General features: G+C 40.4%; 1 protein-coding gene across 6 annotated transcripts in view; it reads right to left on the bottom strand.

Moving 5' to 3' along the window:
* The window catches only part of LOC113151717 (unconventional myosin-IXb), a 49,560-nt gene that overhangs the window by 10,789 nt on the left and 22,299 nt on the right, over positions 1 to 16,472 (bottom strand). For 3 of the 6 annotated variants that reach the window (XM_026344614.1, XM_026344622.1, XM_026344655.1), the window contains exons 5-21: positions 11,127 to 11,221; positions 9,236 to 9,298; positions 7,686 to 7,785; positions 7,149 to 7,249; positions 6,716 to 6,845; positions 6,526 to 6,615; positions 6,112 to 6,228; positions 5,811 to 5,945; positions 5,160 to 5,281; positions 4,913 to 5,054; positions 4,585 to 4,780; positions 4,055 to 4,130; positions 3,475 to 3,567; positions 1,766 to 1,879; positions 988 to 1,027; positions 760 to 882; positions 553 to 633 (exon numbers count right to left, since the gene is read on the bottom strand). In XM_026344614.1, the coding sequence (XP_026200399.1) occupies positions 553 to 633; positions 760 to 882; positions 988 to 1,027; positions 1,766 to 1,879; positions 3,475 to 3,567; positions 4,055 to 4,130; positions 4,585 to 4,780; positions 4,913 to 5,054; positions 5,160 to 5,281; positions 5,811 to 5,945; positions 6,112 to 6,228; positions 6,526 to 6,615; positions 6,716 to 6,845; positions 7,149 to 7,249; positions 7,686 to 7,785; positions 9,236 to 9,298; positions 11,127 to 11,221 (1,818 nt within the window). The remainder of the gene's footprint in view (positions 1 to 552; positions 634 to 759; positions 883 to 987; positions 1,028 to 1,765; positions 1,880 to 3,474; positions 3,568 to 4,054; positions 4,131 to 4,584; positions 4,781 to 4,912; positions 5,055 to 5,159; positions 5,282 to 5,810; positions 5,946 to 6,111; positions 6,229 to 6,525; positions 6,616 to 6,715; positions 6,846 to 7,148; positions 7,250 to 7,685; positions 7,786 to 9,235; positions 9,299 to 11,126; positions 11,222 to 16,472) is intronic. The other 3 variants (XM_026344638.1, XM_026344631.1, XM_026344646.1) reach the window with 3 other exon arrangements.

Here is a 16,472-nt window from a genome sequence, read left to right as displayed (position 1 = left end):
ATCAGTCGACTTTGCTGAACCCAGCAATTCCTCTCCACACCCTACTACATTCCAACATGCATTTCCGAAGGTTTCAGGTAGTTGTTATTATAAGCTTACAATAAATGAATGCTTTGACACATCAAGATTAGTTTTAGACTACAATTCTAGTATAAAAGAAATTACACACTATACATCTATAGTCAATGTTCATCTGTAGTGTAACCGAGCACATTATCTGGACACAGTATCTTGAAGATACTGTGTCCTTGGGCAAGATACTGAACCCCAAGTTGCCCCCCAGTGAGTCAGGTCAGCTGCATAGCAGCTCTGCCATTGGTGTGTGCTTGTGTGTGCGAATGGGTGAATGAGACGCTGTGTAAAAGCGCTTTGACTACCAGTTAGGTAGACAAGCACTATATAAGTAGACTATTTACCACTAATAGGTGCTACAATTTTCTGATTTTTATATTTTGTATATTACATTGATTTTAAATTCCTAGCTTTGTTATGTCTTCATATTTATAATTATAAGAAATTCATAATTACAAAACAAAATAAACACAGGGTTACCTTCTCAGCATTGGAGCGAATACAGCGAATGAAGAAAGGCTCTGCTCTGTTTAGAGTCTCAAGCAGTTTGGTCAGAGAAGTCTGAAACATATGATGACAGGGTATTGATTGAATGTTCAACACGCCTGCTCGAAGGTGTATTCCATGTAAAAACCTAGTTTGTGATTATTATCAGCATACATAGCTGTATCTTATGCACAATTTTACCTGGAACTGGGCACTGATGCTGGGAGGCTTCTTTTTCTTGTGCAGATGGAGCAGAGACTTGGTTGTACGATCTTGCAGTGTCAGGCTCACAATGAACTTCAGAGACTGAGAATCCAGCAGATTCTACGTAGCAATAATACAGTAAATTAATGTACTAACTTGCACTATTGTTTTTATGATTAAAGCAATATATTCTTTTATCTAGTCTTAGGTTTTTACTAAGTTTACCTTGGGAATGACATGCTTCTGTTTGGAGTTCTTGTTTTTCCTGTGTAAAAGAGAGAAAAATATGTTGGGTTAGTGTTAAAAGCTGAGGCAGGAGGATGGACTGTTAGTGGATGGAGTATGGGTTAGTACGGACGGTTGACTCCTTCATGCGCTGTCAGTCAGAGATGAAAACAGTTGCACCTGTATGACAGAATGAATGACGGGCAGAGGCATTGCATGCCTCTGCCCGTCTGACTGAGTGACAGAATGATGGAGAAGAAGAAAATGAGAAAGACGGTATGAAGTAAATTCTAAATAATAAGCCCAACCAAAACACACCATACAGTCAGACATGCCCTCTTGATTTCATTACTATATAAATGGCACAAACATGTTCCGTTGCTTTGGGTCAGACTGAAAACCTGTAGCAAATTCTGTGATAAACATGCCGCAAAACAGCTCTGAGTTAATTCATAAGACGATCTGAAAGAACTCACATGCTAGCACAGTCTTTTAATGATGTACGCACAGGCATTAATGAAAGTATTATAGGTATGTCAGCTTTGGCTACAAACAGGACTACTAATGTAATGTCTAATAATAAAGGAGGCTTGACGCCTTTATTGGGCGGAACTAAACAATTAGCTTAACATATGTTAAAATGCATTCAGAAACATTTACATTGCTTCTAAAACATAAATAAAAAGTTTTATTAGGAGCATGTTCCGCCTGAGCCAACAGTCCACGTAGACTGGACTGATTATAGAAGAGCTGATGCAAAGCCTGTCTGCAGACTCACTGTAGGACATGTTGTGAGGAGCGGAGGTGTCCCCAGGACTGCAGCAGTTTGCGAGGGTCCTCGCCATCCAGCTGCAAGTTCTTAATGGAGCTGATGATCTCTGCATGCATGTCTCTGATCAAATCAATTGCACAGCGGGTATGGAGAGGTAAGGAAAGGGTAGTACAGGCACCAGGAGGAAGAGAGAATAAACAGGTATGGGAAAAAGGTAAGAAAAATAGGAAGGAAAGGAGAAAAAACCCATGAAGTAGGCATGACAGAACACCGTTGAACCACTGTTACACCTTAAGAAGGAAACACACCAATTCCGTGACAGACGACAAAAACCCTACAGGATAGTTGGTGGTCTGATATCAAGGGAAACTTTGGTTTTCACACACTGCTCATCTGTGAAGAATAACCCACAAAATGTCCTCTCTCACACTTTATATATGTGGAAACCACAGGACACACTAGACCACCCAACCATACTGCCATATGCCCTTTTTAAGAAAAGACGACAACGCAAAGACAAAGAGAGGCTGGGGTACGTAGAGGTTGTTTTCCCCTGCCACTGTGGGAGTTAACATGCAGAGTTGAGCTTACGTTCAGCGTGGTTGGCCATCTGTTTCCATGCTGGGGCTGTTACTGGATATGTGACTAAAGCTGGGCAGACACTGCGATTTTTGAAGAACTGTGTCCATGAATTAACGCTACACTATTTTATCTGCCGCTTGACTGACACTAGGCAAGATTTCAAAAATTAGTTTAGGCTTAAATCAGGTCAAATCTATACAGTGTCTGCCCAGCTTAAGTTGTTACTTAGAAGGTTTTTGATGTATGGTCCTTTAATTAGTGCTGGTGTTACACTGGACACTGGGTCTGGTTTGGTTAATACTGAGACACTTCTGAATCCCACAGCTAACTCATGCAATAATTTTCTATACTTACCATGAACGACCATGAAAACAGGAGGCAAAGCAGTGAAGGAATGGTCAAGATTAGAAGTAAATGATCAGTGAATCTGACCTCCACACCCCAATGCAGACCTTAAGCAGGCTGGATGTTTTAATAATTCTAACAATGTGTCGGGAGGTTCAAGTTAGGTACGTGTTCTTAAAAAAATAACCCAGTAACTTTAGATCTGACAACAGGATGTGAGAGGTCAAGGTTCAGTGGGCTCAACAACCCAAAAATATTCTTTATGGTTTTGTTCCTTTCTGAGAAAGCTCCCCCAATTATCTTTGCCTATTTGACTAGGGGGTCCCTGTGTGTATAGGACTACAAGTGTGCCTTGAGTGAGCCACAGTTTATGTAAGTAATCCAAGGGGCTAATCAGAGTAGGCCAGTACAAACACCTTCCTGTGCTCTCTAGCTAGAATAATAAATGAGAGGAAGGAGAGAGATTATCATAGCTTCGGAAAAGATGGGGATTACAGTAAGGGAAGAGAGGGAATGCAAGGTAAAGGGCAACTGTGTTATACTGGTGTATTGAACTTCCTCTTAGGAAACACCAGACTTGTGCTACTTTCAAATTTACAAAACAGACTGTGAAACCTTTACACAGCATGCCTTTTTTGTTAAAACCTACTACAGATATTAATTTGAATTCAAATGGGAGCAAACTCAAAGAATGGAGCAAACCTGCATCTTTTACTCCAAACAAAAACACATTTCCTTCCTGCTTTGTTTTTTTTCAGTTATTTCTCCTGTTGACCAAATTCACTTACTTCTTATTCTCATAGCTAGCAAAGATGTCTTCAAAGGCCTCTAGAGGGCGCTCCTCTGAGTGATCAAAGCAGAAATCGAGCATAGAAGCTCGTCTGTGGAGGTGAGAGGGAGAGGAGAGAACCACACACACTAGGGTCACCAAAAGGTGGAGTAGATATGGGTGACTAAGATGAGGTGAAGGAGGACTTGTGTATCATCATCATCATCAGTGATGCCAAAATCTGTGTTTTATGAACTGTGTTCAAATGAGATTTGTATCTGGCATTGTCCTTCTCATCACATCCAGTGCCCCAGGGATAAATGTGGAGGTCCAAAGTTCAACCATTTGAAACATGCGCTTCACCAACAACATCCATCAAACGTCCATCAAACTGGAAATATATTGCTGTGGAGTTTAGAAGTGAAGGAAATACTGCAGATAAAATCATGTGTTTCATATAAGAGTTATTAACCACAAGCTAAACACACCAGACAGACAAGATTTCTCCGCACGAAAGAGACCTGTAGTTAGAAAAACAGTCCAAACACAACAAGGACAAGGTGAGACAAGTTTCCCATTCAGCTCTGTATATTACTTACTTGTACATTCTTTCTATTTGTGTATTGGACCGCTGAAGCTCTCCCAAAGGAGTTCTAGAGACTGGACGGACAACACCTAAAAACAAAAAATACACACAATTATTACACATTATCTGCAAGTGAAAAAATGTCTTAATAATAAGTAGACTTTGTAGTAGACTAAAGATTGATCACATGACTGCAGCACGTTTTGTTTTGGTTTTTGCTTTAATTTTAATCTGCATTAAAAGGTTCCTACGTCAATGCGTTACGTCTGAGAGCACAAAAAATAGTCTGAAGGATTGAGAACTGCAGAGAAAATGTACAAATCTTCTAAAGCCTCATGTTTCTGAACTCCATATTCCTCTATGTGCTGACCTGAAAAGATAATTACAGAGCACAGAAACTGCAGCAGTCAGCTGTTGTGGTATTAGCTGTGTGGTGGTGTGTGGATGCAGTTATGTATGTCACTTTTCTCTAGCAACATTTCATACATTTATCTAGGGAAAGCCAGATGTATACAGGTATGCATCATTATGTTGATTATGCACCTGATGTTTTAGCAGCCCAGGAGCGACCAGCCTCATTGAAAGCAGCAATGCCCCTGATGGTGGCACGCAGGATGCCCCAACGGAACATGGCCACAGGATCCATGCCGATGAGCTGGCGCACATATGCACGATCGCTGCTCCGCAACAATGCCACAATGTCAGGACGCATGTGGTCTGTGTTCTTCTCTCGGAAATCCTGGTGCAGACAATTATATCAATAACACTGCAAAACCACCATTAACACAGAAACAAATTTAAATTTGTGTAATTTCAACTCTTTGTTTACATTTAATACAGTCATCTATTATCATGTTATCTGTGGTTTTACCTTGATCTGATATTTAACTTTTCCTGCAAAGTGTTGAATGACAAAGGCAGGCTCCATGACTGGTGTGGGGACAAAGTATTTGTTCCCTTGGTGCTGCTGCTTGAATTTTGCTAATAATGTCTCATCTGTGGCATGGGGAAAGCTGGGGAAAGAAGGAAAGTAGAGCAAAAAAGAAAATTTAGATAAACGAACAGGGTGAACTCCTACCTGCAGCCATTAGCCATGAATGAAACAGTGTGAATCTTACTTGCTCTCTTCATCCAACAGGTAGAGCAGGCCAGTGGGCTTCTTGCTGATCAGATGGATACAGCCCACATTATCTGTGTAGTCGATGTTGTGCCACGTGATACCCTCTGCTTGGTACTCCTCCTGAATGAAGCGGATAAAACCACAATCAAAAAACATGTTAAGAAATGTTACAGTATTCACCAACCACAACATTAACATTAGTTAATGTTACTGTGGGACTGGACACTCTGAACAAACAGCAGCTACGCAGCCCCATATGCAAGCTGTGTGCAACATTAAATTTAATGTTGCACCTAGTGCAACATTAAATCAAAACCACTAGGTGGATTTAATTTTGTGGCTGATTGGTGTACTTCCAAATCAAGTTTGACTAAAAAACTAAATATTATGGTAATTATTTCACTTTGATTTGTATTCCTATAATCACACTAAACCCTCAAGAATAAGATAAACTAGTGTGCAACTTCCCCTGCCTTCAGAGACCAGTAAATGTTTATATGAGTCATCATTTTAGCAGTCATTATTATAAACAGAGCTGAGAAGAGAGCTGCATGTGTGAATCACATGGAGGACAGTGTCCTGCTTAGAGTTTCTATATTATAAAATTATACATTTCTTTACACAGAGGGAAATAAACAGCGCTGCTCACCTGTTCCAGATTGAAGATGTGATTGTTGAAGTAATACTGCAGCTGCTCATTTGCATAGTTGATACAGAACTGCTCAAAGCTGTTGGTCTGGAAATCCTCAAAGCCAAAAATGTCGAGGACACCAATGGACAAACACTGAAATATAAGACCAAGAAGACCAAATTAATACTAGTAAAGAGGGTGAAGAGGACTGTGCAACAGTCATCAGCTAAAGGATGATAATATTTGTAGCATTTTATAATGTGAAAATGCATTAATTTGCATATATATTGTGTGGCTATGCAGGAGTGTGTTGTCTTACTGGGACAGATTCCTCCATGTCTCTCTTGTTGAGCAGGGCATGATTGATGCGTAGGACAATCCAGTCAAACAAGGCGCTGTACAGCGATTTGGCCATGGAGTCTCTGGCTGTGATAGCCTGGTGAGAGAAGAAGCAGATCATGAATATTGTGATGCAAATTTTATCAGAACAGATATGATTGTGTACTTTGGAATCAGGCAAATGTGTATGAGGGTTTAAACAGATAGAACACAGAAAAAAGAACTATACACAACAACAGGAAGAAGAGCTGTACAGTAGGTGTGTTATCAATAAAGTGGAAGAGGCAGAAAGGATGAGGGAACATCCAGACACACATGGCCACCAATTAGTATGCAGCTGGACACTGTTACAGTAATGACAGGTTGCAGAATTGTCTTTGTGGCTGGTGCCTACCTCACAGTGGCTGTAAGGGAGGATCAGCTTGTCGTTGACAGTCACTGTTTTCCTCTTTGTCAGTGCCTCAACCAGCAACTCCTCTTTAACCTGAGAGGGACGCCCACAGATTAATGCTTACAGTCACACACACAACTCACCAGACTAAGCAAAGTACAGAGTCATACAAAGACACACCCAAATATCTTACCTTCAGAAGATCAGAGAGGGTAGCCAGGACCTCTGGTGGTCCCACATCCAACCCCTCGTCTCGGCCTGTTGACTTCTTTCTGTAAGTGACGTTGCCCAGATACAAGATGGCCGAAAGCACCGTAAAAATCCTGCAACACAGTCATAAACATTAAACAACAGCAACAATGCTGTTAATTGCCATGCAGTAACTATAACACACTATTACGTATTGTAATCAGTAGGTATTGTACAGGGCTGTATCTTCTCACTGTCTCTAGTAATCTGCCATATTAGATTAGATGCAGTGATTGTTGTGCTGTTGCTGCTCTAAAATGTTTTTTTAATTATTGATATTTATTTTTGATACTCAAAGTAACTCAATGCTCAAACAGGTCTGGAAGAATATTCTCTGATTACACTGAAAATACTCCACATGTTCACGATTCACTTACTGTTTCTTGGTGGCGGGAAGGAAGCCAACCATCTCCATTGCTTGCTGCAGCCTTTCAAAGTCATGACGCAAGTCTTCCTCATCTTCTATTTTAAAGTTTTGCTACATAGGAGGACAAACAGTATGAAGTAAATTAATACAGAATCTCAAATAGAACAGCAGAAGCAGGTGAGGAAGAGAGGTGAATGGAAATAGGGGTGAGAAAAGAGGGGAATAAAAATGAGGGAGAGAACAAAGGCTTCATTAACATGCAGGACACATGTGCGCAGTAAGCTGGGAGTGTAGACAGTAGCTTATTCAGAAGCTTGACAGTCTTCATGAACACAAGGTCAACACACAGTGAAAAGAAGTGTTAGCATAAGGGTCACACTGCAAACACAACAGGTTATCGTGCATTGTGGAAAGTGCATTACTTTCAGAGCTGAACAGAGTTGGATGATATTGCATTAAGTTAAAAGTCAAGATTCGTTGCCTTTTACCTCAAATGGATAAAAATGTAAACAGCAGAACGGGATGCCACAGCTGGATGGTACTGTACCTGCTTGAGGTAGAAGTAGTCTTCAGGGGGGAGCAACTTAAACTCCTTCCTGTCCTCCTCTGAAGCTCCCAGCAACAGGTAGTAAAACACGTGGTAGTTCCTGTAAAAACAACACACAGCTTGAACTTCACAACTTCAATTCATTTAAAATTGTTATTAGTGCAAAAATGCAAAGCTCCAGTGGATTCATTTATTCATATTTGCATCCAGTTTTTGTTTGTTTTAGTATCTAGTAAGCAGTCATCAGAGAATATGAGATTCATGTTTATCACAAATAGGAGTCAACACACTGTAAAAAGCTAATAAAAATAATTTCTGGAGCTCAGTGATGTTTATGTAAGTTTTCCACTCATGCTATCAGTCGGCAGTCTGTTGTAAAAGCACATGAGAGTAATGAGTTTCCACCCTTATCACAGAAACAATGATATCATATAGCTGACACACTCCCTGACTAGACAGGCAAGATGCACCGTCAACAGCAACTGTAGGCTAGGTGATTAACAATACACTTATCAGGCTGGTTCAGAGATGAAAGGCGTGTAGGAGGTGACTACATTTTCCAAAACTATCTTGAAAAACCTGGACAGGAGGCTACTGAATGAGTAACATTCTTCGCGCTCAAACAGCTGCAATATGTTTCTGTACAAGACCCTGACTGCTTCTTCTGAGCTGAGCAGCAGATTGTGGTTTTACAAACTTACAGCACGCTACATTTAGACCACCGCGAGTACATGTGTACTTTTATCTAATTCTATACGAATCTAAAATGGAAATAAAAATATGACTTGCGTAGTTAGAAAAAGCCTTCCTGTGTTATCACCACCATCTTGTGGCTAAGACTTAGCTGTTATTCAACAGAGAAAGCACTTATATGACAAACACTTTTTTGTTTCACTGATGTAACAAGACATCAAAAGCTGCCAGTGTCTTCCTCTGACTCATTCATCAGTAATACCTATAATATCACACAGTAAATGACACAAACGTGGATCACTTGCTCTCTCCTAACAGTCTGACTGTAGTTCTTAATTAGGTTCAGATACTCTGTGCACATTAGTGAGTAACAGAGGCTTGTGTGGAGTGAATGAAAACTGACTGGTGACGAGGCAAATGAGGCAGCCTCTCTCACAACTTTATCATTTGTTTGTAGAGCAATAGTTAATTTTTAACTCTGACACAGGAGGTCTCATTAGGTCAAACACAACAAAATTAATATAATCTATCACTTCACACTTTTAAACTGTGAGTCAACACTCTACATATGTCCACTTCCACACACGGAATATTACTCATAGCTATGTTTTATATTAACATATATATATTTACATGGGTAAAGATAATTAAGCACATAGGGGAAAAACATCAATGAAATGTGAATATGTGAATAAGTGTCTGCGGGTCTTTAAGGGTTAAGGCAGATGTGAAACTAAAGACTGGTGCCTTCATATCCAACCATCAAGGACTGCTGGGGAAAACTCCCAATGCTTATACAGAGGGCCCCATGAAGGTCAGTGGAGGTTAGGGTCAAGACCCCGCACATCGATCCTCACCTCTCATTCTTCTCTCTGGAGACAAGACGAGATTTCTCCAGGAGGTACTTCTCTACCACCGCACTGAAACAGACATAAAGAAAGGCAGTGAGGAAAGAGTAAAGATGATGAAAAAAAAAAGAGGAAGAAGAAAACAATGAGGATGATTCACTTTATATCAAAGGTCACTTTGCTCTATCTGTATGTGTGTGTGCTTTTAGGTCATATGTGAAAGTGGGCAGTAGCAGGAGGAAGTAAGAGCAGATGGTTCAAACAATAAAATTGTGAACAAAGCATTTAGATTCTGTCAGATGGATTGTAGCATATCGCACTCAACATGGCAAAACATACACATGACATCAATCAGACAACTGTGGCATTTCTTTTATAGTATTGTTTAAGCATGTAAGACAGGAAAGACTGAAGACTACAAAAGGGTTTTCAGAAAAAGGTCTGGTCTGGTCTCCAGACCACTCCAGTCAGTCATGAGATATGCCATTTTTAAGGCAGTGATATTTACCCATTACACCAAGCCAAGGTCATAAAGTTGTCGAAATCAGGTTTTATAAGTCAGAGTTGTTTTTTCTACAGTCATGCAAAAACAATACTGACGCCAGTCCTAATAACACACTCAGAATAGAGTTATGCTGTGAGAAACACAGTAACTGACACAGAGTTCATATCTACTGTATAGCATTATTAGTTTGACTTAACATCTCCAATGTTAGCTGAAAATTAATTTTTGCACACATATGTGAATGTGATAGCTATCTAAAAGTTAGCATGACTTCTTGTGTGTTTCTATGAGCTGATCTGAGAACAGTGCACATCTGTACGGTTAGAGTTAGGATTAGTAAGTTTTAGAAAAGTACTGTGCATACTTAACACCACTGAAACACCACCCCCTTTTCACAACTTCGTGTTGCTCAGAAACCAGTGGGTAACGATCAGTGTGGCAGAGCCACAGTGAGACAGAGAGCACAAAATCGTCCCGTCAGTCAGTCAGAAAGTCCGCTCAGAAACTGAACAGAGCTCAACAGCAGCCTTCCCTTTGTTTGTCTCTTTTCTATTGACTGACTGAATGGCTGCCACTGGAGATGGAGAGATAGACAGGCAGCCTTTGTTAAATCAACAGACCATAGCAGTGATGTGCCTCTGAATACTGCTCGACTGCTGTGAAGCACAAGGTTACACTTGCACAGATAGTGGTGGTAAACTACAGTATGTGAGGTGTTTTTTGTTTTCAGTATTTTTTGGTCTAAGTGAGTTCACTCTGCAGCACACAGAAGCCTCAGTCACCTAAAATCAACTCTCCTGATTGGATTACAAACCGTTGTCAGGGTAAGCAATTCAATAGAGCACAGTGAGACCTTGTGCCATTAGGATATAATCAGTTTGGGGATGTCAACTAACTGTGGTGTTGAGCAGCTGTCGCTATACTGATTTACATGGTTCAAATCAAATTTAGTTTAGAGTATGACACATACACACCAGTGTGAGAAATCGCATTGTGTCAGGCTTGTCTTTTAAAGACACTGTATTGACCAGCTGTTTCCCTGTCCTGACGAGGAAAGGAGGAAGTGACACATCTGACAAGACTTTGATGCAGCTCCTAACCAGAGTCTACTCAGAAAAAGGAAGAACGCGCTGGTGGTTGAAAGTTTCAGTCAAAATACACACACAGAGACACATTCACAAACACACACTGCACAGAGGAGGAAGCACATGACTAGCCATAAAAAGAAGAAAGAGGAAGATATTAAACTAAAGTGAGGTGGAAGACCCCAATAATGAGCAACAGGAGGAGGATAGAAGTCTTTAAAGGTCCCTTTGCAAACTTGACTTGGTGTGTGGCCTTGTTGAAAGCAGTCAGTAAGGAAAACATATAGACATGCAGCTGTTAATTACTCACCCTCTGACCACTCCACCTTCCAGATAATTAACCTGGATGAATTTACCAAAGCGGCTGGAGTTGTTGTTGTGGGCTGTCTTGGCGTTTCCGAAGGCCTAACAAAGACAAAAAGAGAGAAGAAAAAGAGAGGATATGGTTAAAAAGGTCGGATATACAGTGTATTGAACCAACACATTTTCAAGACTAATGCAGTATCCCCCCAATTGTTTATCCTTTCAATGTCATTCAGCATTTCAATCAGTGTGGTAATATGCAATGCAAAACCCAAAGTAAGACAGAGACAAAATGAAAGTGCTTTCAAAGCATAGTGTTGTGTGCCCGACAACATATTATGCCTTTTGACTTTGGTGGTTGATATTTTTAAACCTAACAGCGCTGAGTTTCAAGTCTTATATAGAAGTGCTTTTGAGTACAACAATGAAACTGTGGAGTGCACCTTTAAGTCAGGACATCAATCAGCACTCAAATTAGTTCAAAAAACAATAACAACAAAAACTTTTTTAACTTATAGTCCAGGGATTCAATTTTGATTTCTGAACAGCAGCTTCTGTAGGAGGAGGTGGGATTGTCTGTGTGTGTGTTTGTGTATGTGTATTTATGCTTGTGCCTTCAGTTGGGGTAAGCATCTGCAAATCGTTGTCCCCTCTCGCCCTCCTCTCACACTCTTTCCATCCATCTCTTTCTTTTCTGCCCTCTTTGAAGATCTTCTCTTTCGTCTTTTGTTCACTGCGTTTATGTGTCTCCATGTGACTAAGTGGGGGACACAGGTCAGTGATGATAAATGAGGTTGGGGCAACGCTTCTATAAAGCTGTGTCAGACCAGGAACAGAAACCTAGGACCAGGGGTTCTCTCCGTGCCACAGGCTAATGTTAACCCTGCTGCAGGCACACAGAAGCCAGCCCCCAAGCCTTGATGAGGGGCCCTGTTTATTGAATTGATATGGTAACAGAATAGTACTCCTTTTTCATGACGCACATCTCACACACACACACACACACACACACACACACACACACACACACACACACACACACACACACACACACACACACACACACACACACACACACACACACACACACACACACACACACACACACACACACACACACACAACAAAAGGCCACTGCAGGGGAAGTTGCCTCAGTGCATGTTAAATAGGAGTCACATTGTGTCTTCCAAATAGTTGCAGGGCAAATTTGATACAGTGGTGTAAGGGTTGATTGGAGTTAGAGGGCGTGCACACACAAACACACACAACAGACTGAGATTCCTTAGGATGAAATGTTGACCTATTTTCGTTTCCTCTGCTCGAACACACCTGTCTTGGATTAGCTACTCATTATGTATTGCTAAAACCTTTCCTTTTTTTCCCTCATTTTGCACCAAAACAAGTTTAACTTCTTTCAGTTCACTAAAATCTTCAAACCAAAAGGATAATTTTATTATTGATTTAGGACTTTGGGAAAATATGAAGCAAGAGTTTCTGTATGGATGATAACAGCAGAAATCAGTTGTCTTTTATGCGTGTCCACAAACATACATCTTCAGTTTAACCTGGCTTGCTCAGACAAGCCTCTTAACCACCCACTTTTACTCTTTTATGTGTATGAGTGTACCCACATATTCTATTTGGTGAACTCAGATGGCAGTTCATGAAGTACAAGCTGCAAAAACCACCACTTCTGTTCTAGGTTTGAGGGTCAGTTAGGTGTTTTGGTGCTCACTGGCCAGTACCACTCTCCACAAACCTTGCAGCCAAGAGCACAAAGCCCTGGGAAATCTTTCCAAGCCCGAAACTGCTGCACGGTGGAGGGAATGCTAAACATGTCACAGCATCATTCGCATTCAAACATGCCCATTAGCAGATGATGTGATTGGTTGGATGGCTGATCAGGTATGAGGAAGAAGTTCAGCTTGCTAAACCGTGTCCATAGAAAAACTTGGTCTAATTTGCATTCTACAAAATAACACAAGTTTACAGAAAGAAAAAAAGGAAGGCATAGGGAGGAAGAAAAACAGAAAGCAGGGACATTCAGGGGCATTCATTCATCTGCAGTGTGCATGCTGTGGGTATGCATGTCCAGTGACCACCTCATGATGTATGATTCAGCTTTAGAAGCTTGCTCCTCAGTATATTTCCACTTTCAGAGAACCAGACCTAACAAAGTCTCATATCCCCATTCACTCTATCACACACAAACAGACACTTCTCGTTACAAACCAAACTAGGTTACTGTCTCTAAAACAGTGCTGCTTATGCTGTCGTCAGTCCTCACAAGCAAGTAGGTGGCAGAGATGAGAAAGTGTCAAAACTCTTTTGCAATTAGCACAAATTGCTGGTGCTTATTGCTGAAACATTGAGGCTTTGCTGCATCATTTTAAGTCTAGTTGCTCAGGGGAGCTTCAATTAAATGTTTCCACAAGCTCTGCCAAGACCCTGACACTGACACCTCACTACAGCATGGATACACTCACAAAGGACTCTAAATAGTCCAACCGCCACAAAGACAGTTCCCACATTCAGAGGACAACAGCAGGCGCTCATGCAAAAACTCAGAACTCTAGGTGAGGTGGACATTTTCACACATGCAGCTATATCAACCACGTACTTGAAGTTCATCGTTAATTTTTATTCTTTTCAATGACATGCTAAACTGGAGAAACAAGTAGCAGGATAATGAACGATATAATCAGTAGTAGCTACAGACACCAATAGTACTTAGTGACAAAATAATTATTGTACGTTGTTCTGAATGAGAAAAATGCTTTAGTGAGATCACATGATGTTGGTGGTCATTGAATGCAACCACGTCTCTACATAGTTCCTCCTCTATGCCTTGGTTCATGCCACCACTATATCCTATCATCTACATTTAGATAACTCAAGCTTGAAGCAACTGAATATATTAAACCTGATTCTTTGAGGTACAATAATGTAAGTCCTTATAGGGGCTGGAGCTTTGACTCAATAACATAGAATGTGGCGCATTGCGAATTTACTGCATTAGGGTCAGTAACAATCAATTACCCGAATATCAATCAAATAAAAATTGATTAAGTACTATATCAAGCAAAAATACCAAATGTTTGCTCGTTCAAACATAAAAATATATATGTACATCTTTTATCTGTTAAATATCATATTGAACTGAACATACATGAGTTTTGGTCTGCTGGAGGGACAAAAGAATAGTGATGTTCTTTTGGGCTCTGAGAAACTGTGACAGGCTTTTCACATATTAATTTCAGACAATCAACTGATCAGGCTTATTACTGTTACCTGCACTCCTAACACTTAGGATATTTACATGTTGAGAATGGTAAATGATTGTAAAGCACAACTTAATATATAACTACAACTTATAATTGATACTTTATTAATCCCCTCTGGAAAGTTTTTGTGGACAGGCTGCCCCCTTGAGGTGCCAAGGGTTTGGGGTACAAGTTCTTGTCTGGGGACACTTCAAAATGTTGCCAGGAATCAGGGGGGACCTGGGAATTGAACCATAAACCCTGTGATTCGTGACGCTGTCGACTGCCCTACCTACTGAGCGACTTGTGCAACAATGAAGTCTGCATGACAAGTTTTAGGACAATTATCACATGACAGCTACACAAAATACAGTATAGTGGTTTGTCTGTGAAGATTCTTCGTCAACAAGGTGAAGTTATCTGGAAGGTGAGTCATGGCAACTAGACTTACTTCTTCTTAGGTCGAAATGTTTCACTACTCATCTAAGTAGCTACTTCAGCTTCTTCAACTGGAGAAGCTACATGGATGAATAGTGAAATGTCCAGTTGTATACGAGATAGTATAGTTTTTGGGAGGAAAAAAACACTGTAGTTATTAGTATACAGTAGTTAATTTTCACTGATGGTCTGTTATTATTAGAAAAAGCTGGGAAGCGAATTAGACATGTCCTTCACATGTCAACATCATTGTTAATCATACATTTGGCCCATTTGTTGAAGAAATTAAGAAAATCTAAACAGCTTATAAAAAAGGCTGAACATCAGTTAAACAGCTCCACATGGAGAAAATCATAATATGCTGCACAATAATCTATACTGTGGGAACAACAACAGATACCGACACATGCAGGAAAAGCTGTCACAAACTAAACCAACCAACATGACGTTCTTGCACTTAATCAAATGCAAGAATATCAGCAATCCAGATCTTTGATATGTGTGTTACACTTCCTATATTTCAACATTATGAGAATGCATATGTGCAATGTCACAACTGGTAACAGTTGCACCAATTTGGACTATACACATAAACCTTAAACCAGTACACAAGTTAAATCATTATAGTTCTGCAGCATTATCACCTTGGTTATTTTACAAACCCCCCCCCCCCCCCTCTTACTGCTGGAGGTGATCTAACACAATCCTTCTCTACTTTCTCCACTGGATCCACAACTTCCTGTTAAAACTTTTGGAAGTAAACTTTACCATTATTCTGTATAACAAACTTTTCTGACCTGTAAAACTGTCTTTATTCTTATACTGTGTGTGGTTTTTGATAGATTGCTGCAGTAAATAGAAAGAGTTGGACCATATTTTTAATATAACTGTATTATTTTTCATCGTGCAGAGGCTACCTTAGGTCTACCTAAACAATAGGACAAAGAGGGGTTAACTTAGCAGATTTAGACTGCCTGCCTACACATTACAAGTCAAAATAATGCAAGCAGGACAAGACACATGTAACAAGCAAAACGCTGGAATAGATTTTTACAGCAATCGTTTTGCTCCTTTTGTGCTCAAGTGCTTTACCAGATTGGAGCCATTTTAAGCTGCTCCACCCATGTCTAGTTGGGTACCACATCAAACCCCAGCTTGTGGTGTGGTCACACTCCATGAACAGACCCTGGAGTGTCCTGCAGCATGCTGCTGCATGTAAGCTGTATTAGCTTGTAGAGAACAACACATCAGACTCTTCAATATGATTCTGACTGTATTGATTACAGTAAGGCCTTTGTATATTTGTGTGTGTGTGTGACACATCCATGACACAGCAGCTTAAAATCAGTAATGCAAGCTTTTCCCAGACATGTACACAATGCCACCCACCCTGAACAAATATAGCTGAGAAATAAAGACGTGCAACCCATAACTAAGAGATACACAATGGAACAACAGACAGAATGGGCAGCTACTCCTCTGCACTTCCTGAACAACAATACAATACTTCGGTCTATCCACACCCCTCAAGGCTCTAAGCTAACAGCAAAGAGAACTACTGCAGCTACTTTCCATGTTGTAGCTGCTTCCTGTTAATGAGGGTTCCGGATAATAGGAGCTTCCTGTCTGAAGCTGTGAGACAGAGTAGCATG

This window comes from Anabas testudineus, chromosome 4, assembly GCF_900324465.2.
Source record: "Anabas testudineus chromosome 4, fAnaTes1.2, whole genome shotgun sequence".
NCBI classification, from domain to species: Eukaryota; Metazoa; Chordata; class Actinopteri; order Anabantiformes; family Anabantidae; genus Anabas; species Anabas testudineus.
Note: the sequence above shows the minus strand (reverse complement) of the source record. Positions and strands in the feature narration are given on the sequence as shown.